At 44.0% G+C, this 22511-nt stretch overlaps 2 protein-coding genes across 3 annotated transcripts in view; both read left to right on the top strand.

Moving 5' to 3' along the window:
• The first annotated feature begins 522 nt into the window (after positions 1-522).
• fyco1a (FYVE and coiled-coil domain autophagy adaptor 1a) lies at positions 523-17449 on the top strand. 2 transcript variants are annotated; one of them, XM_008293224.1, is made up of 18 exons: positions 523-600; positions 3019-3133; positions 3673-3779; positions 3985-4110; positions 4501-4607; positions 5039-5182; positions 5346-5433; positions 5533-8037; positions 8643-8735; positions 9760-9878; positions 9955-10122; positions 10882-11034; positions 11179-11408; positions 11799-11952; positions 12714-12800; positions 12892-13102; positions 14571-14680; positions 14837-17449. In XM_008293224.1, exons 2-18 carry the CDS (start codon positions 3073-3075, stop codon positions 14910-14912), a joined length of 4539 nt encoding a protein of 1512 aa, XP_008291446.1. In that variant the 5' UTR covers positions 523-600; positions 3019-3072; the 3' UTR covers positions 14913-17449. The 2 variants fall into 2 exon arrangements, with proteins under 2 accessions (XP_008291446.1, XP_008291447.1); XM_008293225.1 differs by having other exon boundaries at positions 550-600; positions 3022-3133.
• Positions 17450-17982: 533 nt separating this feature from the next.
• The window catches only part of ghrhrl (growth hormone releasing hormone receptor, like), a 22643-nt gene continuing 18114 nt past the window's right edge, over positions 17983-22511 (top strand). Inside the window, exon 1 of the mRNA XM_008293223.1 lies at positions 17983-18374. Coding sequence (XP_008291445.1) covers positions 18330-18374 — 45 coding nt within the window. The 5' untranslated portion in view covers positions 17983-18329. The remainder of the gene's footprint in view (positions 18375-22511) is intronic.

The raw sequence follows: 22511 nt of genomic DNA, 5'->3' as shown, positions 1-22511 counted from the left end.
TCTGATCAGCTGGTTTTATTGTTATCATCATATTTGTCCAAACAAATGGACCTTTAGTGGTACCAGGCATTAACATGAACAAGAAGTTGAAGAAAACAAGGGGGTCTAATTTTTTTTCCATGACTGTATATATGTGTGTGATTTACAGAGTAAAAAAAAAAATCTGTCCCTTTTAGAAATAAGCCCTCATTAAAGCAATGATATCCATAAACATTAAGTGTGTTTAAATATTACATGTCTACAGTATATATGCAACTTACTGAAATATCTAGAAAATATCAATCACACACAAACGTAAAAACAAAAAACGTGAACTGTAGTTTATAATAAATCTAATCAGATGTAATTATGACTGTGCCCTGCTGTCTAACCAAAAAGGAAAGTAGGACAATTAAGGCCGTCGTCATCGTTCACATGACCCCAATGTTTACGCTGCTTCCGCAACCAAACTCTAGTCCCGCCTCTGGCCTCATTACGATTGGTCAGTACGCTGAATGTCGCTTTCCTATTGGATGTTGTCCTGTCAATCACAACACTTTCAACAAGTTTGCGTGTAACGCTCAGAGTTGGTTGTTATGGGCTTGACTCATATCTCTAAAAGTATGTGGAAGTTATTATTCTTTTGTTATTCTTTCGCCAGCAACTGTCTAGAAACATGTTAGATGATCTAAGTTATCGCGTCCCGCTAATGTCAAAGTTAATGTAATAAATTGTCTGTCGGATGATGTCACAACGTTAGCGTTAGCGTTAGCATAGCGTCAGTGAGAACAACAACAGCAGCAGACTTTCAAAAGCTTCACATGCCGCTTTTGTCTTCTCGTCTTTTGCTTTTTGGTTTGAAAAAAGTTCGTCTGAGCGCTAGAAGTGCCTAAAATTTGCGTTGTAAAACTGTGGCTGGTGGTTTTAACTCGACCTACGTTAACCTAGTTAGTTAGCTGTTAGCATAACAAATGTAGCGTTAACCAGACGTTGACTCAAAAGTAAAGTCTCATGTGCTAAAATGTTAATTCTGTTTGTCCTGCATCGTTTCTTACAGTATAAGAACAGTTTAGTTGGATGTAGTACAAGGTTACGTGGTCTGTTTAGTTCCACAGACTGTAGCTAACTAGCAGGTGAACAGTAGCACTAGTTGTGTCAGTGAGTGCAGACTTGGAGTTCTACTGGGAACCCGCCTGCTTTATGTAGGATGGGTAGTCCAGCTCATGTGTGACCAACAGATCGTTTTTCTTCTTGCACAGAGCAGCAAAAAGGGCTTTTATGCATCCCTCCAAAAATGTAGTGGCTTTTTAGTCAGTTTTGTGTTTCGAAACATTCAAGGCTTTGTTGTCCTGTAACATAATGAAATATAAAAGCCATCCGTGCAATGCGTTTGTTAGCTGGCTGTGTCTCTGCATGGAGCTGTGATGGACCTGCTCACAGGACGCAGCCTTTCAAACTGCAGGGCTTCAGAAGAACCTTTTCACCTGGTGCCGCTGACGCCCACCGTTTCACAGGCACAACACATCACTTGCTGAACATTTTCTTAAAGACAGTACAGTTTACTGATGTCCTGTAGAAGCCCCACGTGGCTGGCTGCGGTGGCTGACAGGTGTGTGACCAGAACATACTTACAAAGAGTTGAACCAGGGCGTTTCTGATGGCAGCTTTGTCTGAGATGAAACCTAGTGAGTTTTTTTTCTACAATGCACAATGCATTTCACAAGAAGTCTAGAAAGTACTGCGCTCTGCCACTGTAGGTAACCCAGCAGCTGCCTGACACCAGAACACAAACTACCAAACTGGCACACTGAAAAAAGCTCAGTCTGGAGCCCTGAGCTGACTGCTCACACAGAGTGATGTAGACAAATGATACGTATACAAAGAACAGTGCAGAGAATGTAGTGGAAAAAATACGAGTGCAACAAGTATGGCAGGAAAGGTGCTCTGGCCTGTGATTTGAAGAGAGGCTTGTCAGTGTTAATCAGACTCGTGGCCTGCCTGCCATGTGTCGGGCTGATTGGATCACTCTCTGCAGGCACTTCCGGTCCTTTTGTGTCCCGTTCATGCACCATACTGTGATACTATCAGTGGAAATGGTCTCAGTGGTGAGCTGGTAGAAGGTGCAGAGAAGAAAAGGTGCTGGTTTAAACTTCAGGATTATGTCTCAGAAGTTTACTGAAACAACTAAAAGGTGCATCACTGGTTCTACTTGATTGTGTGATTGAGGGGATAACACAGACCTTATTCCCAGTACAGGACAAGGTTTGTGTTATGTTGCAGCACAGCATCAGATGCACTGTTGAGACGTAATGACGTCCTGTTGAGCCGCCACAGCCTCTGCCGGCGGGTCGTGTGAAGTCCTCGCTGATGTGAACTTAGAAGTGCTGATTAAGGTTTCTTTTACTCCAGCATATGCATTTTTGCTTATCAAATGGTCAGATATAGCAGGAAAATGTAGATTTATGTCAAGTAAGGTCAGATATTTGAGAGAGACAGACTTTGTAGATGAACCAGGAGCAGGATCTGGAGCCACTCTTCAGGCAGCAGGAGGTTTGCCTGTTCTGTTGCTCCTGCTGCTCCTCTTTGGGAGGAGAGCTGATTAACATCCCCCTGTTCATAATTACATACATAAATGATTGTGCTTTATCCTTCCAGGTATGTGAGGATGTATTCATGTTTACGGGCTGCTGCCGTTGTTATAATTGGTCAGTACTGATTGACAGATATCTGAAGACAGCTGCTGAATGTAGATGCAGAGACATCAATCCTTGTGCTTCTCTCTCTTTCTACAATATCTCCAGAACTTTTCACCTCACAAAGTGAAGTTCCTTTAGATGACATGTTGTCAATTGGTCCTATATAAATACAGCTAAACTGAACTGAAACAATATCTGCTCTTAATTTGGCAGTGAATTCGTCATCAAAACTCTCATTAGTGTGCGGCACATTTGTTGGAGTCTAACACATCCGTGTGTGGCACTAATAGAGTACGTTCATGGCGACCTATTGTGCCGGCCTGATTGGGATTCTCTGATTCAGCAGACTGGATGTGACCCCGTGACCTCTGGTTGCCAGGGAGCGAGTGGTGGGACCATGGCTGCTGGGGCTACAGTCGGGGAGAGCCAGCTCCAGAGGATTATCCGAGATCTGCATGGTACGTCAGCTTTATGTTTGTGTGCGCGAGTCTGCTGGCGGCAGGCGGTTATTGGCTTGGATGGTCTGACTGAGCAGAGGAGAAAGAAGACTGGAAAAGTGTGATTTTATGACCTCTGTCTCAGATCTTTTCACCTGGAACTTTCCTCGCCATCAAGTAATTTAGGAAAACAGGCTTCTGACCAGGTGTGTGTAGTGCGGCCTCTGTCAGCATGCAGCGGGACACAGAGTGCCTGCTGAGGGTGCACCCATCACAGGTGTCCTTTCAGTTTTTACGATGGATACGAGGCAAGTTTCCACCTCTAACCTGGCTGTACTTTAAAACTACGGGAGGGGGTTGGACTTTTAGGCACCAAGCGTATTTATGTGTGTTAGCAAGATGTACTAAACGCAGTCTTTTGCTTCATGCTTCTTTCTTGCTTTCTTATCGATTAGATGCTTATGTCTTCTGCAGTTTGTGTGTTTTCTGAGGTCAGTCTAGGCGCTACTTACGAACACGGGTTTGTCTTACTATTTGAACTGTGTTTCTGTGAATTTCAGAGTCTGTCGCAGAGCTTGCAAAGGAGTACAGGGAAAATGGGGAGCCGATCACAGATGACAGTACAAATCTGCACAAATTCTCCTACAAACTGGAGTACCTGCTGCAGGTGAGGGTTAGCCTCCATTGTTTGACCAGACCCAGTGAATCTCAGTGACACACTGAACATCTGAATAACTTGATTCTCAGTTTAGAAAACAGCAAAACTTGTTGAACCCTCATTATTGAAGAAATTGTAATCGCATTTGCATAATTTGATTACTGAAAAGTCAAACCTTTGACTGTTTTTCACTCCAAATGTGTCTGTTTGTCAGTTTGACCAGAAGGAGAAGACGACATTTCTGGGTACAAAGAAGGACTACTGGGAATACTTCAGTGACTGTCTGGCTAAGATCAAAGGAGCCAATGATGGTATCCGCTTTGTCAAATCCATCACTGAGGTGCCAGTTTGTTTTGATTTTAACTCATAAATACTTTCTATATATGAGACCCCAGGAACTTCCAGTGAATCAGCGTTAAGCATTAGTTCTGATGCTTTAACTCCCTGCAGCTTGAACACTTAATTCTTCTCTCTGATTTATTAGTATTTGTAGGAAACAGGACAGAATAGTAGGTGTTGCATTTAAGACAGATTCTGTTTCAGTGTTCATAGCATTACTTCACAGCTGTTTTGTGTTTGAGGTTAGAATTGGCCTTTTTTTTCAAAAAGTTGATAAAACAGTAAATTATTTTTTTTGCTTTGTAGTCTTTGGCTTTGAGAATATCTCAGAGTGTGAATAAACACTTTTCCAAGGCTTTGCGTCAAACAATATCTTTCTTTGCGTCGATAGCTGAAGACATCCCTGGGGAAAGGAAGAGCATTCATTCGCTACTCCCTCGTACATCAGCGACTGGCCGACACACTGCAGCAGTGCCTGATGAACCAGAGAGTCACCAGGTAAACCTGTCAGAGCCCCACGGAGCCCCTCTCTCAACATTTTTTTATGTAGATTCAAAAAACTGAAAAGTGGAAGTAAACGGAAGGATTTAAAAAATTACAGATCTGATCTGAATTGACAAGATGATTAAATGTGAGCAGAAATCTGGACACACTGCCAGAAACAGCCAGGTTCGGTATATGCACCCTGCTGAAAACTGAGTCTTTGGGCTTGAAAGTGAGAAGTTGATGTTCATTATTGTCCTGTCACAGTTTATGGTGCTCCTGCTAAGTCAGCCGTCGTTTTAAACACTCTGTGTTTTATGCTGTACAAGTGATTTTTTTCCAGTCAGTGTTAATATATGAGAACAAGGTAAACGTTTGAGTTTCTGATAATGTTTGTGGAGCTTCTGCGCTGCTTTACGTGTCCGCTTCCTCTTCTCCCCCCACAGTGACTGGTACTATGCAAGAAGTCCCTTCATGAAGCCCCACCTTAGTGTTGACATCATCAGCCACCTGTATGAGCTCAACGAGGTCCAGTTTGATGTGGCATCCAGAGGTCATGATCTCGACGCCTCCTGGCCAACCTTTGCAAGGTATCAAAGAGAACGAGTCATGAAAACAGAACGTAGAGGGTATGAAAGCTTCACATATAAAGAAGATGAGAAATGAGCTCAGAAACATCCCTTCTTTGGTGTGAAGTCAAGCTGTGTGACATTTACCACTGTTTGGAGAATCACTTTTTTTTCTGATCCACAGGAGGACACTGGGAAGCTCACCTGGCCACATGTGGAAACCACCCAGCCGCAGCTCCAGTATTAACAGCCTGGCCAGCACTTACTCACAGGTACGTGACCTATGTCTCTGAGTGCTGTAATTTTAAGATGATTGACAGATATTCCTCACTCCCTCCTTTTGTTCTTGCGTTTCCCTTGTAACCATCTAGCAAGCACCTGAGTTCCCCTCTAGCCCCGACTATGGCCAGGGCCTGTTGAATGACCTGAATGAGTCTCTGCCTGCCTGCATCGAAGATGTCAGCGCAGTTGAAGACCTTCGCCTGGAGCTGGATCAGTCAGAGCTGAAGCAGCGAGACCTCCTCGTTAAGGTGCAGCAGCTCGGCGAGGAAGCCGCTGAGCTCAGGGGAGTAGTTGTGGAGCTCCAGAGGCAGCTGGATGTGTCGCTTGCTACCCAAGAGAAGCAACAGGGTTTGCAGGGAGAGCTCAGGGCTGTTCAGGGGAGAGAGGAGGCTCTGTCCAGAGAGGTGGAAGCACTCAGGACTGGAGAAAAAGCCCGGGAGGCTCAGCAGCTCCAGCTTCAGGAGAAGCTGGCAGCTGCTGAGGGGAAGAACGTAGAGCTCATGGCGAAGTTAGGTGGGGTTCTGAATGAGAAGGGCCAGCAGGCAGCCAGCCACTTTGATTCAGCACAGAAGATACACGAGTTGCTTGACAGATTGAAAGAGGCAGAGAAAGGAAAGCTGGAAGCTGTAGCTGAGGTGGAGGACAAGAGGAGGCGGACAGAAAGATTAGAGGAGGAGCTGAGAGACAAGGAGGTGGCTGCAAGAGAGGCTGAATCAAAACTTGAAGCATTACTGACATCAGTTTCTGAGGAGAAGGCCAAGCTGGAGGCAAAAGTGGAGGAACAGTGTGGTGCTCTTGACAAGCTGCAGGGAGCCTTGACATTGAGAGAGAAGGAGGCGAGCAATCTACAGAGGCAGCTGCAGGACCTCCAGAAATGTGTAGAGGACAAAGAGAAAGATGTGGAAGAGGTGAAAAGGAGAGCACAAGAAGATAAAGATGAGCTGCAGAAGAATGTTGGTGGCTTGAAAGATTCTTTAAAAGCGGAAGTCGCTGCCCTTACAGAGCAGATTAAGAGTAAAGAGGCCGAGCTGACCTCCAGCTGTGAGACACTACAACAGCTAGAAACCAAAAACCAAAGCCTGAACTCAGAGAAGGACGAGCTTACCACGAGCCTTGCTGAGCTGGAGGGTAACATAAAGGAACAGGCCACAAAGATGGAGGAATACAAGACACAGTGCACCAGTCTGATGGAGCTGAATGAGAAGCTGCTGACCACGGTGAAGAGGAATGAGGAGCTGATGAAGGACATGGCAGAAAACAGAACAGCGCTCGAGGCTGAACTAGCAGCTCTGAGGGCTTCTGAGAAACAACTGAGAAGCCAGCTGGATGATACCAAGATGACAGTGGATGAAAAAGAGAAGCGGTTGCGCGAAGAAAACCGCAAGCTGGATGAGACTCTGCAGCGAGCCACCATGGCTGCAAAGCTCTCAGAGACCACGTCAAAGCGGCTGGAACAGGAGAACCAGAGTCTGAGAGAGGAGCAGGACAATGTGAAAGGAGCTCTTAGCCGCATGCAGGCAGATTTGAAGAATGTTCATGGGCAGATCGGAGAGTTGGAGAAGAACTTAGGGGCTTCACGCAAGAACGAGGCCAATCTTCAAGAACAGCTCCAAGCCAAAGAGGCTCAGCTAGAGAGTAAAGAGAAGGACCTTGGTACGTTGCAGTCCAGATTAGTGGAGCTAGAGACCAAGGAGAAGGAGCTTGAGATTGCAAAAGCTAACGCAGAGGCAACCTGTGTTCGACAGACAGAAATGATTGAAAGGGTGACCTCTGAGAAACAGGCGATGGAGAAATCTCAGCTGGAGAGGAGTTCGGTCCAAGCCAAGGAGAACCAGGAAGTGACTGGCAAACTAGCTGTGGTTGAAGGCCAGTTGGAGGTTAGCATGAAGGACGTGTCCAGGCTTCAGGCGGAGGTCCTTGACCTCAGGGTGCAGGTGCAGAGAGCTGAAGAGGAAAAGCTTAAATCCACAGCACAGCTGGAGGTGACAGAAGCCCAAAGAGATGAGCTCAGGACTCTGACCGAGCAGCTTAAATCTCAGACTGAAGCACTGAATAAGAACCATGTAGCAGAGCTCATGGAGTGCAAAAAGAAAGAAGAGGCGCTCGCTCAACAGCGTGATCGAGAAGTAGCTGCCCATGCCGAGCTGGCCATCTCTGCAGCTGCCATCCGAGAAGAGCTGGCCACCCTCAAGGCAGAAAACGAAAAGCTGGCTTTAGAAAGCAACGAGACTCGTGAAGGTCTGCACAGGGCAAACACTGAGATGGCAGAGCTGGGAATAACCATCTGTAAGCTAAGTGCAGAAAAGGAAGAGGCCAAAGAGCACTGGGCAGGCGATGCTGCTAAGATCGAAGAGCTGGAGAAAGATGTGGAGCGACTAGAGGAGTGCATGAAAGAACTACGGCTGGAGAACAGTCATTTAAAAGAGGAGCTTATACAGAAGGAGACACTTCCAAGGACGATCACGGAGCTCCAGGATGAGCTGGAAAAGACCAAGACCCAAGTGCAAAGCATCAAAGACTCCTGCCGAGAGGAGATGGAGGCAGTTAAGTTCCAGATGAGCTCAGAGAGCATGAATCACCAGGTTCAGATAAAGGTGAGTTAGACAGAACCTGCTAATTATTATTTGTGTTACACCAGAAACTCAACTTCAGTGGTTGGATGTAGAGATGGGAATGTCGGTTGGAGCACCACTTTGGTCCAGATTGTAACATCAGAACAAATACATGTTGGGGATGAAACCAAACGACGTTGAACACCTGATTTTGTCTTTAGCACCAACACGAAGTAGCCATTCATGGTTCAGAGTCAGATGTGTTTTAGATGGATTGACATGACATTTGGTGCCACATCTATGTTCGCTGCTGGATGACGTGTGGTGACTGCCTGACAGATTAGTCCTGATGGATTTATGACCGAATACCGACAAGACTAATGGCATTTTGTATCAGCCTCAGCTTTACTTAGTGCTAATTAGCAACTTTAAGCATGTTAGCATTAAGATGCTGAACATCACACTGTTTATTGGTTTACTTTTTTTTGTCTGATGTTGTATGATATTGTACCATAAAACACTTTGTAAGTCCAGTTTAGACAGCGCTATAGAAATAGATTCTTCTTATTATTATCCGATTAGCATAAGCATGTCGTTGTTAGTTTAAGCCACTAGCATGACTGCCTTCTCTTGCTGCCATGTTTCAGAGTGCGAATGAACAACTGGACAAGGTGAAAGTCCAGCTGCAGGAGGAGCAGATGAAGGTGTCCAGCTTGCAGGACAAAGTGTCTGAACTCGAGGTTTGTGTAGGTGGTCAGCAGATACATGGTGGTGGCAGAAGGATCTCCGGAGAGTGCATGAGTTTACACAGTAGAGACGTAATGTAAATAGCAAGACAACATAATCAGAAACACCATGCCGTGTACGTTCACAAGTTAGAAGAAAACCCTGTACTGTGTTGAAAGAAGACTGTAGATGCCGGTCAGCATACAAACACACACACACACCCCGAACACACACCAGCGCCTTTATTCCAGCAGAAGTGATGGAACAAAGGACCTAGTCACCTAGTTCAGTAACGGGAAGTCATAGGAGGTAACTAAAGGGGCAATGCTGTTGTTTTAAAGGTCCCATGTGCAGAAAATCTACTTTTATTGTGTTTTGAGGTTGTTATAAACGTAGAGGTGTTAAGATATACAGATGTTCCCTTCTGCCATTTCTCAGGACTTACACGGTCATGAAATTAATCATCTTTGCTGCATTTTGAGCTGGAAAACTGAGAGAGACACTGTGGGGACATGACTGATTAAACTGCCAAGAAGCGTCACAATCTGGGACCTTTAGAGTTTCTTTTTGTTTTTATTTTTGAGCCACTGATTACCAGAGCAGTTTTTTGTGTTATTTTTTTTCTTTTACTTTGATTGCTAAAGGTAGAATAGATGCAACATTTCTGGGGTCCTAATCAAATGACAAGCTCACCTGGCTTTGAGATCCTAATTTTCCTCTGTGGTTTCATGTGTTTTTATAATAGAATTGATTTTGACAGGGTTTGGCTGGGTCATTCCACAAGTGGTGCTGATGTTTATGTCAATACAGACGGAGAAGATAATCCAGATTTAGTCTAGACATACACCAGATCTGAAACTGGAATACCACTCAAGCGTTACTTGGACCATTTGCTTTACATTTTTGAAATGTCATATATTCAGGAGCCTTGAGCAGCACAGAGCAGTCACTTCAGTTGTTCAGAAAAGTGTCCAAAGTGTTTGTGCTGATGGCTATGTCTGTGTGTCACTGTTAGCATGTTTTATTTGTTTAATAAAGGCTGTGAATGAGCAATACCTGCAGCTGACTGGGGAGAAAGATGCTCACATCACCAAGACAGAAGCAGCAGTTCGCGGGAACGAAAGCGAGATTCAGCAGCTCAGAGACGCAGTGACCAGGTGCGTTCATGACTGGGATCAATGTGAATTTGATGGAAACAACAGGAGATGCCGACTCTTTTTCTACTCCGTTCAGTGCTGAAGAAGCACACCTGGCAGCTCAAAACCTGTGCGACGAACTGAAGCAGAAACTGAAGACAACGGAAGCCGACAAGCAAAACCAGTATCTGAAGACGACCGCGGAGATCGATGACCTCAACAGAACCAAGACCAACCTTGAAGAGCGGCTCATCGAGCTGATAAGGTAGGATCCTTCTCTGTCAGAGACGTGTGCAAGGCTGAAGAAAGGTGTGAAGCTTCATTTTCTCTTTGGAATTCAACCACCGTCTTACATGTGGTCGTGCCTGCTCTTTGATGGTGTGTAGCTCCAGCTGAATCTTCCAATAGGAGCCCTCTGATGTCGCTGACGGCGATTTGGCAAAATTAGGTCTGAGATGGAGGATGAGGAGGGAAAAGGCTTGTTTGAATGCTGAGATAATTTACTTAAATGAGATGTGAAAGAAAGACTTTGATGGAGACGAGAGCAGGAACAGTGCTGCAGAGAGGTGTGGAGTGTGCAGGAGACAGAGCTGAAGGGAACAAGAGCTCTTTATGCATCGCTCTGCCGCACTGCTGCCGCGAAAGCTTTCACGCTCTGTACGGGATGAAACACAACAACGAATCCGTCAGCTCCCCTGGGATGTGCCCATGTGCTTTCAGCCGCTTGTGCTCTTGTATTGTGCATGCCTTTATTGTGTTTTCCAGTTGCGTGATTTGGGGAAATGAAGCTGCTTCCACTGTTCCAGTGTGTATGCAACACGTTAGAATAAAGTCAGAGCATCATTCAAGTACATGGTCTGCTGGTTTAGACACGTTTACACTTTATACAGCTTCCTTTGATCTGAAATAACGAGCCGTAAATGTTCTAACATCCAGCAGTTGCAATTAAACCTTGAGTCCTTTTCAGAATCCAGACTGACATTTGATATAAATGCGTTCTTGTCTTTTTTCTGCCACACATCAGGGACAAAGATGCGCTGTGGCAGAAGTCGGATGCTCTGGAGTTTGAGCAGAAACTGCGAGCCGAGGAGCGTTGGTGGTTGGTGGATAAGGAGGCGACGCATTGTCTCGACTGCCAGGGCCAGTTCACCTGGTGGGTGCGCAGACATCACTGCAGGTGGGCTTTCACTCAGCACCAGACTGCACTGTGCTCACCGTCAAGTCTGTACCCACCATATTTAGATTTTCTGTCTGCATACGGCATCACTGTGTGGATTATTGACGAATGTATGTAAATGTGTCTTCATTCCTAATCCTTTAGGCTTTGCGGCCGCATCTTCTGCTACTACTGCAGCAACAACTTTGTTATGACCAAGCACAGTGCAAAGAAGGAGCGCTGCTGCAGGGACTGCTACAGCCAGCACAGTGCGGTGGTGGAGAGGTTCACCGAGGCTGAGCTGAGTCCTTCAGATGTGGCTCCTCCTCCACCTGGAGCTGGACCTCAACCACCTCCCGAACCAGCGCCGTATAAACCCACCCCCAGGGTAACAGGTGAGAGGCATGCTGAGAAGAGAAAAGACAGGTCCCTGCAACGTACAGCGTGTACACATTCACACGTTGCCCTGGGTCGTGTTTCTCCATCCGTCAACTGGAAATGTTCCAGCAGAAGTGAAAAGGCTGACTTTGTCATATTGAGGAACAAGGACAGAAACTTGAGCTGTTCGGTGGACAAAAAGGGAAGAAGGGTGACATTTACCTTCAAAGAAATAAACAGTTTTACTTTTAACGTGAAGGAAGAAAAGCTGCATACTGTGAAGTGGGTCAGTCCTGAAGATAAAGCTCTAAATCGATTTTCCTGTTCCACACATACATGATGATTAGTGATCCCCTCAGTGTTCTGTGCAGGTATCTAGGCTGTTACATTCATCTGTTTCTTCCCAGTTTCAGACCCCTGTAACCGATCTGACGATGGAGTGTTCGATATCATCACAGAAGAGGAGGTGAACGGCGTCTACGACAGCGACGCCACTTCTCAAACCACCGGAGGCTCCCTGGAGGGAGAACAGGACCGACGGCAGCCAGGGGCGCTGGACATGTGAGTGTAGCGTTTACGGTGGTGCTGAGGGGTTTCTGACTTAGTACATGACTTTATTATTAACCTCTGAGGCTGTGTGGGTGAAGCTCAGCAGCACTCATCAACGGGTAAACACACAAGCATGCTTTCAGTCACTGGAGACACTCCTCATGTCTTTACTGAAGCTCAGGACTGCTGTGACTGTGCCCGTGTTGTTCTTTAAAAAAAGACAATAGATGCCCTTTGTGTTTGAATACAGAAGCTGCAGGAGCAGCTCTGTTCCAGGCTGTACTTGGGATGTACGGAACTACAAAAAACAGAAGTGCCACTCCCAGAGAAGTTTCGTGATGTGGAGCAAGCGCTGATGTGCTACCACATGTCAGAGGAAATGGAAGCGTTCACAGTGACAGCTTCATGTTTGCTTCAGCCCTTTATTTATTTATTTTTTTAAAAAGTTTCCTAACTGTCATGTTAGGCTAGGATGTGAGGCTCCAGAGAATCGATGTGATCATCGGTGTAAATGTGAAGCAGAATTAAGACAGTGAGATAAAACATGCAGAGATGCTCTCGTGGTCCATTAAGATGCATTGACACTGATCTGTAGCAGAATTCAGTCGACTTTAAATGTGCAGCCGCCAACATATTTTGTGAAACAGGCCTGTGTCGGCTGCACGATACCCCAGTGGTCCGCGGTGAAGGCAATCACTGTGTTCTGGTCATACTTCTGGGCCTCTTCATAAGGAAATAATCTCTTTCTCTGTGTCTTGTGTTGGGTTTTCCAGAGGCTCTGGAGAGGCGACCGCTGATGAGGAGCATGTTCCCACCGTTCAGGATTCAGAGATCAACCTTCTCAAATCAGGAGAAGTCACGTGAGTCTTCACATTGATTTATTTCATGCACGTACAGTTGAAGTTCATGGATGAGTCCCTGATGCATCTTGAAATGAATTCGTCCTTGCAGGATGGCTGTCCCTCTCGGCATTGATGATATTTCTCAGTTTGGCGACGGTACCAAGGAGCTCTTCATCAAGTCCAGCTGTTACAGCGTCATAACTGTTGCTGTGGGTGACTGCGGCCCAACCATCTGCTGGATGTTTTCCTCTGAGCCCAAGAGCGTCTCCTTTAGTGTGGTGTACCGGGAATCCAGCGACATTCAGGTGGAACAGTCAAAGGTAGATCCACTGCTTATGTACAAGAACCGTTTAATGTGACATGCAGGAAGCTTTTTCCTATTTCATCGGTCCCTTGGAGTCTACAGGACAGAGGTTCTGGAGAACAATCGGCTATTTTGTTGCATAGTTTTAAATCAAAGTACATGGCAAGGCAGAACAAAATGCTTTTCAAATGTTGCACAGCCAAAATGCCAAAACCTCACAGGTGATGATTCAAAAGCAGAAGCTGTTTTCAGACACAACGGGCCGATCTGTATGTGCCGTCATGATGCCCCCCGCAGAGCGCCGGGCCGCTTCTGCTTGATCTTTCAAATGTTACTGACTGAGGAAAAGCACTGCAGGTTGGCAGTGGTGCCGGGCAGGTTGACGTACACATCCTCTACTTAAAATGTCGCTGGCTGCAGATGAGTAACCATCTGTCATCCCAGATTTGCATCCCCTCACCCTCTTGCCAGGATGGGCTTTTGTTGTTTTTTTCAATGTTGTATTATTTTAAAGTTTACAAGTTTTTTGCCATTATTATGATCATGGTTTTTGCTGTCCAGTATTAATGGTTATGTGAGGTACTAAAAAGTGTTATCAATGATATTTATATCTATAGTGATGAATGTATGTGATGGCGGTCTGTGGTTTCCAATGGCTGCTGTAACTCTGAATCTTCTAAATGAAGTCACATGTTCTTGTCACCAAATCAATCACGCAGTTTGGTTTTCTCATAGATTTATTGTAGGTCTTCTGGAAAACGACAGTCTGATGGCTCAGAAATATGCAAACAGCAATACGAGTGTTTGGCTCAACGTCCCGACATGGACGAAGAAAAAGGCTTCCTGGAGAACAGTTGTGTTGTCAGATAATACAGAAAATGAGCTATTTAGCCACAATAACTAGAAGTATCTCTGGAGGAGAGAAGGTGAGGTGGCAGCGTTACTCCCAGGGACTGGTCTGCTTCCAGTGGAACTGGTGCTTTACACAAAGCAAATAGAACAAGAAGCAGGAGGGTTCACCTGAAGTCTTCAGCCAGAAGGTTGGATCTTGGACGGAGTTGGGTGTTTCAACAAGACACTGACCCCAAAGAAACATCAAAAGTGATTAAAAAAGGCTAAATCAGGCAAGAGTGAAGGTTTTCGACTGGACTTCTCAAAGTGCTGGACTTCAACCTCATCAAGAACCTGTGGGCTGATGAAGTCTGTGTCAGAAAGCCAACAAATTTACTTTAGCGCTCTGATTTTATCAAGAGTGGTCAAAGATACAACCAGAAGCTTATGGACGGAAACTAACAGCACCTGTTTGAGGTGAAAATGGCCAAATACAGTTTGACCCAGCAGACTGTCACATTTCCAGAAGACCTAGAAGAAATCTGTTAAAGAGCCAAAGACATGATTGTTTTTCCATCACAGAAAATGAAGTGGTGAGCGTCACTGGAAGCTTAGGACTTCTGCTATAGACCTGGTTTCTGTTCTGCTCTCAGGTCCTGATTCCTCTGACTCGCTGCAATTCCCATAAAGAGACGATTCAGGGACAGCTGAAAGTGCGACACCCCGGCCTCTACACACTCATCTTTGACAACTCCTTCTCACGGTAACGTCCAACGTTCTTGTCCTACAACAGTTTCTTCCTCTTTTTTTGGCAGCAGCTCATAAATCAAACCAGTGGGATCGTCGTGTATGTGTGACTGAAACCTTTAAGCTGATCAGTCGGATTCAGGTCCTTTAATGCAAGACTTGGTTCTAACAGGTTCATCTCCAAGAAGGTCTTCTACCATCTGACTATGGAGAAGCCTGTAATCTACGATGGGAGCGACTGTCCCTGAAGCCCCCACAGAGGCGCCGCCGTGATGTCACTGTGACAGCTGGAGGGAAACTGGCAGGACGGCAACTCAGTGATTTGTTTTTAGAAACCAAGTATTTTCTGTTTATTTAACTCATGTTTTCACTTGTGGCCCAAGTGAATTGTTCTTAACCAGAAGAAAGACGTTTCAGAAGGTTCAGCTCATGCACCAAGTCTTCTAGATGCCTTCAGTTTGTAGTTTAGTTTTTACTGTTTGTCTGTAGGTCTTCGGTTTGGTTTGGCCTCTCTTTTCCCAAATATCTTGCTGGGAATTCAAGTTACTGCACCTGCCTCTAGCAGTTTAAGATCCGACACGAGGCTGTTAGCGGATGACAATCGTTTCTGTGCAAAAGTGCAGAAATATTTTAACATTTTTTTAAATTCACGGCCAGTTATACGTGTTATGTGAGGTCTTTTAAAGCAGATGCTGTAGAGGTTTGAGCACAGTGCAGATGGGTGTTTGTTTGCGGTGACAGCAAGGCATTGTGGGTCTTTGTGTACGTCATCGTGGCAATGTGTGATCCTGGAGACACCTGCTGCAGACGTAGCATCACAACCATGCAAGATGAAGCCAGGAAGCTCTACAGATGTGTAGTTGAGAGTTTAAAGACTGATGACACACGAGTACTGCAAATATTACTGCAGTAGCAATAATGTGGTAGTGACGAATGAGTGTTCGTTATTTGGAACGCTGTGATGCGACTGGTGCCATCCCATTGCAAGATAGATTCTAGTTCAGAAACATGTCTTTGGACAGCTGTACTTAATCATTCATTAATCAATAATAAATAACACTTTGTGCACACAAACACATACACTTCAGTATCTGCAAACCAAAGAATTAACATCAAATATCAGCTAGCTCGACAGAGGTTTACATTCTGTAGCCGTCTGTTCTGTGCACGCTCCCCTTAGCGTGCCCTCCCTGACCCTAAGCCTTTATGGTAGCTTAGTGTTGATCTCAGAGTATTGATTAGTCCTGTGATCATGTAGTAATGACTGCTGAGTCAGCATATCCATCTGTAGCTCTTTATTTGACTTGTCTGATACGCTATGTTTGCACTTGTCCAGCGCAGGATGGCAAGAAAAAGAGAAAGAAGCAGTAACCAATAATTGCTCTGGAAAAAACAACTTCTGCTTCATCACGAAGCAAAAGCACTTTGTGCACGTCTCAGGAGGGGACGTTCAGCTGTCCTCCAGGGGGAGCATGTCCCTGTTTTTGAAAACTACAAGAGAAGGAAATAAAAACTGCCATCATAGTTTGTGTGTGAGGAGCCCTGCACACCAGCTTCTCCTCCCACTTTATATGTAGGAGCTCATCAAGTGTCTGCTTTTACTATTACAACGACCTTCAGTTGAGCTCCATCACTGACTGTCTGCTAACGAGCTACTGTACGTCCCAAGTGCCTCTCGATTCTGATTGCAGGAATTAGTTTGCTTCTGTATATTTTCCTCTTTGTCCTCTCAGAAGCTGACCCTCAGTAGGGATTGTGTACAAACGGCATTTCTGCAGAATATTACGTCTTCTGGTGATTTTCCTGTTTGGTTTTTATCTGAATCTCTGGAGTCTTTTTGTCGTATTTTTCGATACCGCTCTGCTCTTCTTGTACTCTCAGTGATGAAATCAGTTTGAATATCGTGTGCTGTTTTTAATTTCAAAGTAAAGCAATAAGGATGAATGACCGTGGTCACTTTCAGATGCGACCCTACACTACCTAGCAAGTGATGACGCTGCTTTTCCTGGTCTCTGCTTCTGACGGGGGCAAGTTGATGCAACACTTCATATTTTCTAAAGCTGCACTTTGTGATGACATTTTTAAATGGTTGCAATATTATATCTGTTAAATTTATACTGTTGTCGTCAGATGCTTCACACGCTGACAGATGTTTGTACGAGCTCTTTCTGAAGGAAGGAAAACTGACACGATTCATGGCAGCAGGTGCCGGTGAGAGAAGAGCCAGTAAACACAAATAAAGTGTGTCTGACGTCCTGGATTCTGTCTGTTCTAGTAAACGGCTGCTTGAAATGTCAGAACAACGAGATCGACACGTTATTTCTGCCTCGCTTTCAGATATCTGACATCTACAAAGACGCGTGTTTGGCGTCTAACAATACCTTCAGCTGAATTTACATCACAAGGGATGAGCTGTCTGACAGGGAAAGACTTTTCATTTTGACAGGTGACAGCAGAGCTCTACAGAGAACACAAGCGTTTGAAGTTTGTTGCTCTGCCACAAATCCATGAATTATTGAACCTTACTTGGATTCAATGTGACTTTTGAAAGCAAAAGCACGCCCAAACCTTTGAGTCTATATTGAGACACATTTCTTCCATTGAATCCTGAGAGCTTCAGGAAAAAGTCTCCTGAAGACATTTCAAGAGCCTTCTTCAGTTATTATGAACGGAGCTTTTAATGAACTTCTCAGGATTATCGTGACCTGGATGACGGAGAATCTACACAGAGATATTCCTTCTACATGGTTTTTAATAAACTTTTATAATACTTTGACATTTAAAAGGAATCAGTAATGTTGTAATGTTTGCTTTTCTTCCACAGAATTCACAGGAATTAATGAGATGCACAACCTGAAAAGATAAACATCAGAGAGATACGTGTGTCTGATAATCACCAGCTACAACGAAAACACAACTTTAGTAATTACACGAGTTTGTTTGTCCACACAGTCCACTGAGGAAAGCAGAAAAGGTGCATGATCCAGACTGCTACTGAGCTGTGAAGCTTTGCAGGTTCAACTAGGAGCTGGAGTGTGCCTTCAAAATAAAAGACAGTAGATTTAACTTTATCGTCAGTGTACAGAAGTACAAGTGCTAAGACAACGAAATGCAGTTTTGCATCTAACCAGAGCTGCAAAAGTGAAATAAAATATTAAATGTCCCAGTGACATAGCTTTAAGGACAGTTTGAGTGTGCTAAGATGTGTACAATACGGACAGTGCATGTGAATATCCACCATGTAGAAGTCATATATATATATACTGCACAAGCAGTGTGGTGCAGTAATAACAGAATGAAATGTATGAACAGAATCGTATGAGCATGCTCAGAGTATGAATAGGACAGGCTGTAAACTGTAGGTGGGTTCAATAAATAACAACACATAGATATGTAAAGGGAAATAGAAATATAATTAACAGTATGAACAATGGATGTGAGATGCAGTTGTTTGCATGTCTGTGGAGAGATGTGGGATGTTACTGAACCACGGAGCTTCCTCACTGACAACTTCCGATTCTGGCTTTTATTATGGAAAGTACACCGGAACTGCCTCGTCTGTAGTGTTGCAGTCTTGACAGGTGAGTTATTTCCACCTGGAGGCAGCGCAGCATCCCAGAGCGAGTCTGTGGAAAGCGCCACGTTCGGACCGTAAAGCCGACAGCATGTCCGGTGTCGGGATGTTCGTCGCTCTGTGTTTGGCTCCAGCTGTGAGTATTTCACTTTATCTGCTTGTTTCGAACAGGAAACGAAAAAAAAACAAAACAACTGTGATAAATGACAACTTGGAAGTATTTAGTCAGAAATGACCTGCTTAATTGGAAACAACTGTTTGTAAGACAGATGTGCTGAAACAGGTGGACTCCAGGTCTGTTGAAGAAAGATCCTTCATACTGTCCAAACCTGTATTTTATTAAATGTTGTGTTCATATAATATTAGTAATAAGAAGAAGAAGAATCAGCCGACCTTATCTGTCTGCAGGCGCCTGTTTGGTTCCTCACACAGGTCCAAAGTCATTTTCTCTCCAAACAAAAAAGCATATTGTGATAGTGCAGCACATTAAAAAGACACAGGAGAGTAAGTGTGTGTGTGTGTGTGTGTGTGTGTGTGTGTGCATCGTATGCATGTATACATCCATTTAGTGTATAGATGGAACGCTGTGCACTGAACAGCAGTGATGTCCATATAGCCTGTATGTACATACACACCAGATGTGTGTTTAGATTGGGGCTCCACTGATGTTTTTAATTTCTAATACAGATCATTAGTAACTACGGAGACCAGTAACCAATATGAGAAATTATTATAAATTTGTAGTCAAACTGTAAATCTTGGTGCCACAATTTACAATAAAAAAAACTTCAGTGTCTTCATTTATACGTGTTACATATGTTGAATTAAAAGAGAACTTTTCCCATTTATTCTGCAGTGAGAATAAGCTTTGACTGGAAATGAATAACCAATCAGACGGTGCCGTGCTGAGGGACACTGAGATCCCAGAGTGATGACTACAGATTAAAAAAAAAAAAAAAAAGCAGCTGCATCAGAGCCATGGTAGCACATTTTAAAATGTATTTGTTATAATGGGAACCAGTTTTAAAAAGTCATGATACCAATAATTGGAAAATGTTGAATATTGGATGTGACAAACATCCAGATTTGGTAATTGTTCAAAACCAGTGTTGGATGTGAAACGACAGGTGTGTCAGGTGTGCGTATGAGCTTTGTTGCTGTGTGTAAACTGGATGTAAGGACTATATATGTAAACATATGTGGCTAAAATACCACCTTGTGGTCTGGTCATGACTGTGCATATTTGCTGCTTTACACTTGCTCTGGGTTAAGTCCTCTGGAAGTCTTCCAGGGGTTAGGGTTAGCAAACTGTGAAGGACATTTTTCTGCTATTTTCTGACATTTTAAAGATCACATCTGAGTCACAAGAAAAGAAAAACGTACAACAGACGGATGAATAACAGAAATAATTGCTGGTTTAGCTGTAGTGCACCAGTTTACTCAGGTGCTTTTATTCTGAGGACAGTCAGACAGCACAGGTGTGACATTAACACGTGATAATTTGCTTTTAACTGAAATCAGTAAAGTGAAAATAATTGAATGATTTTTTCTGCCAATGTTACAGCTATTATATATAAGAACAGCTCATTACTGTCTACAGTGTCCAATTTTCTGTCCAATCAACTGTGAGGAAGCCCGACAGCCAACAAATCGTACATGTTTGCACATTGACAAGCCAACAGCCTTTTCTCTTTTTAATCAACCGCTTTATGGAGCCATTATAACGCAGCCACATCACTAATTTCCATAACGGAGTAGAAGCAGCCTACGTGAAGCCGGCAAATGTGTGGTTTGATGATCAGCGAGCCAGAGAGAGAACAAGAACGGGGCAGACGCTCATCACCGGGTTCCTCTCCTCATTCTCTTTCACTGCTCAGGACTGCAGGCCATGATAATGACCGAACCATAAAACACATGCGATTCAAAGGAAAACATGATCACAACAAACCACAGCGACTCTACAGTGATACACGGCAGCGTTTTAGCTTAATGAATGCTGGGGTAGGATTGAAATGCTGCACTTTAACCAGCAGCACAGAGAAAAACAAAAAACAAAGCATGGAAAAGAGGAAAATTGGCTGCGTGCTTAAAGAAAGAAAAAAAAACGGTGGTCTCATCATTAGAGCTAAATCTGCTCGCTGCTCACGTGTGTTCTGATGCAGAGTCATTTAAATGACATTTTGGGAAAGATGCTTATTTGAATGCTTTCTAAACAAGTTAGATAGGAAGACTGAACCCACGCTCACATCTGCATAGTGAACCCTGACAACGCCAGATGTTTGCAACAGATTTACAGCAAAATTGTGGGTAATTTGCAGCGAAAACTTTAGTCTGCCAAAGAGTTTTGTCACAAGTTTGCTGAAGTAAACTTCCAGCAACATTTTATCAGTAACAAGAAGTTTGCCACCAACATGTTGACCACCAACTTTTAGCAGCCTTCTGGTCACAAATTTACCACCAGTGGCAATAGCAGTACCATTCATAGTTTGTTTTTGGTTTTTTTAAGGTTTCTGATAAACAGTTTTTGTTTTGTTTTTTTGCAACGCTGCCACACATTTGCAACAAAGTTCATTTTCATAAGCAAATTAGATTTGTGGCAAACTGGTAGTGAACTCCTGGTTAACTTCATGCCAAACTTTTGTTAAGTTTACAGCAAATTTTCTAGATATGTTTATATTTTATGTAAGTTTTCTAACAGCACATACGACCAACATCAGTTTTTTGGTGCTTTTACTTTGCAGTAAATTTGTGGGTGATTTGCAGCAAAGACATTTTATGACAGGTCTGCTGCACTAAACTTCCAGCAATATTTTGCAAAAACAAGAAGTTTATCTGAACTGGAAAACACGTCCAGTAGTCGTTGGCCTCCACAGTGAGCAGTGCTTCCCTTCCAGCAACCTTCTGGTTACACGTTTTACATTAGTGGCAAATACATCAGCTTCTGTTTGCCGTAGAGTGCATTCGTGGCAATACTAGCATTAGCTATAGTTTATAGCAGATTTCGAGCAGACAACTGCAGATAAACTTTGGCAACGTTGCCACAAATTTGCAGCAAAGTCTTTTTTATCACATGCAAATGAGATTTGTGACAAACTTGAACTGGATTTCTTTTGACAAGTTTGCTGCACATTTATATTTTATGCAGCTTTTATATTTGAAGAGTGATGTTTCTTGGTTTCCTGATGCGCTTGCCGTACTCGGCACTGTTGCCTCACAACTCAAAGGTTGTGGTTCTCTGGACACTGTCCTCCTGCCGTCTCAAGTCCCTCATGTCAGATTAAAGGATGATTCCAAACTGAGCAGAGGTCGATCACTGGCTCAACGATAAAGTGAATATAACTGATGCATGAAGCTTTCCACAAAGTTCCCAGAAGTCCGCTGTCACAAATCTCATTTGAATTTGAAAGTATGTCCTTGTGACAATATTAGATAAAGATTATCTGCAGCGGTCTGACTGCCCTCCCCTCTTTATCCTAAGATAAGCGTTTGGGTTCCTGGCTGCCGCTTCATGCTCGTCCAACTTTTGGCAAATTAAAGTATTTCCAAAAATGTCACACTATTCCTATCCCTTGACTTCAGACGCCGACCTTGTTTGTGTTCTCCTTCCGATTAAATGAACATTTCTTTATATTTCTGTGCTCTGCTACAGTAGTGAGACAGTACCTCGTTGGCTGCTGAAAATAGACGACAACAGCTGCAAAGTGAGTCCAATCCTTTGGCCCCTTTTTGGGTAGTTAGTGGATAATGGGCTTCAACTCTCAGAGAGCATTTTTACAGTCGACTGCGCGCTAACCTGGCAGTCTCTGGCTGTGCATTACGTTTCCACACATACAGTTTGCCACTGAGCTGATACTTCTGTTTCGGCAGGTTCTCCTATAATAACATTATTATAGTATTGTTTTTTCCACCATTCATCTAAACACCAAACTGTTAATTCAGTGCTCAAACACTGAATTTCAGCGACACCATCACAGTCTGCAGAGAACAAAGCTGTCCCACCTTGAAGTGCACACAGAACCTCAGACTCTTATTTTCCGTATTTGATGCCAGAGCAGCAGACGAGGTAAACCGTGATCCACATGCCGCTCGATGGCTTTGAACAGGAGGCGTCGTTGTGCAGCCCTCACTTTTATTAGCATTGCATTAAGAACAAAAAGGACGGGATCATGTCCTCCCAGAGTTTGTCCTGTAGGTCGCTAGTTTGGCTTCTTATTCTGTGTGTATGTGTGTGTGTGTGTGTAGGTGTGTGTGTGTGTGTGTGTGTGTGTGTGTA

Source organism: Stegastes partitus, unplaced genomic scaffold, assembly GCF_000690725.1.
Source record: "Stegastes partitus isolate 25-593 unplaced genomic scaffold, Stegastes_partitus-1.0.2 Scaffold866, whole genome shotgun sequence".
In the NCBI taxonomy this organism is placed as follows: domain Eukaryota; kingdom Metazoa; phylum Chordata; class Actinopteri; family Pomacentridae; genus Stegastes; species Stegastes partitus.
The sequence above is the reverse complement of the archived record's forward strand: the minus strand, read 5'-3'. Positions and strand labels throughout refer to the sequence as shown.

Excerpts from the sequence above, each read along its gene's own strand:
- fyco1a (XM_008293224.1), top strand. The coding sequence starts at position 3,073 with ATGGCTGCTGGGGCTACAGTCGGGGAGAGCCAGCTCCAGAGGATTATC. Across the intron at positions 8,736-9,759 it reads ACAAAGTGTCTGAACTCGAG|GCTGTGAATGAGCAATACCT; the intron begins GTTTGTGTAGGT and ends TGTTTAATAAAG. Across the intron at positions 13,103-14,570 it reads TTCAGGTGGAACAGTCAAAG|GTCCTGATTCCTCTGACTCG; the intron begins GTAGATCCACTG and ends TTCTGCTCTCAG.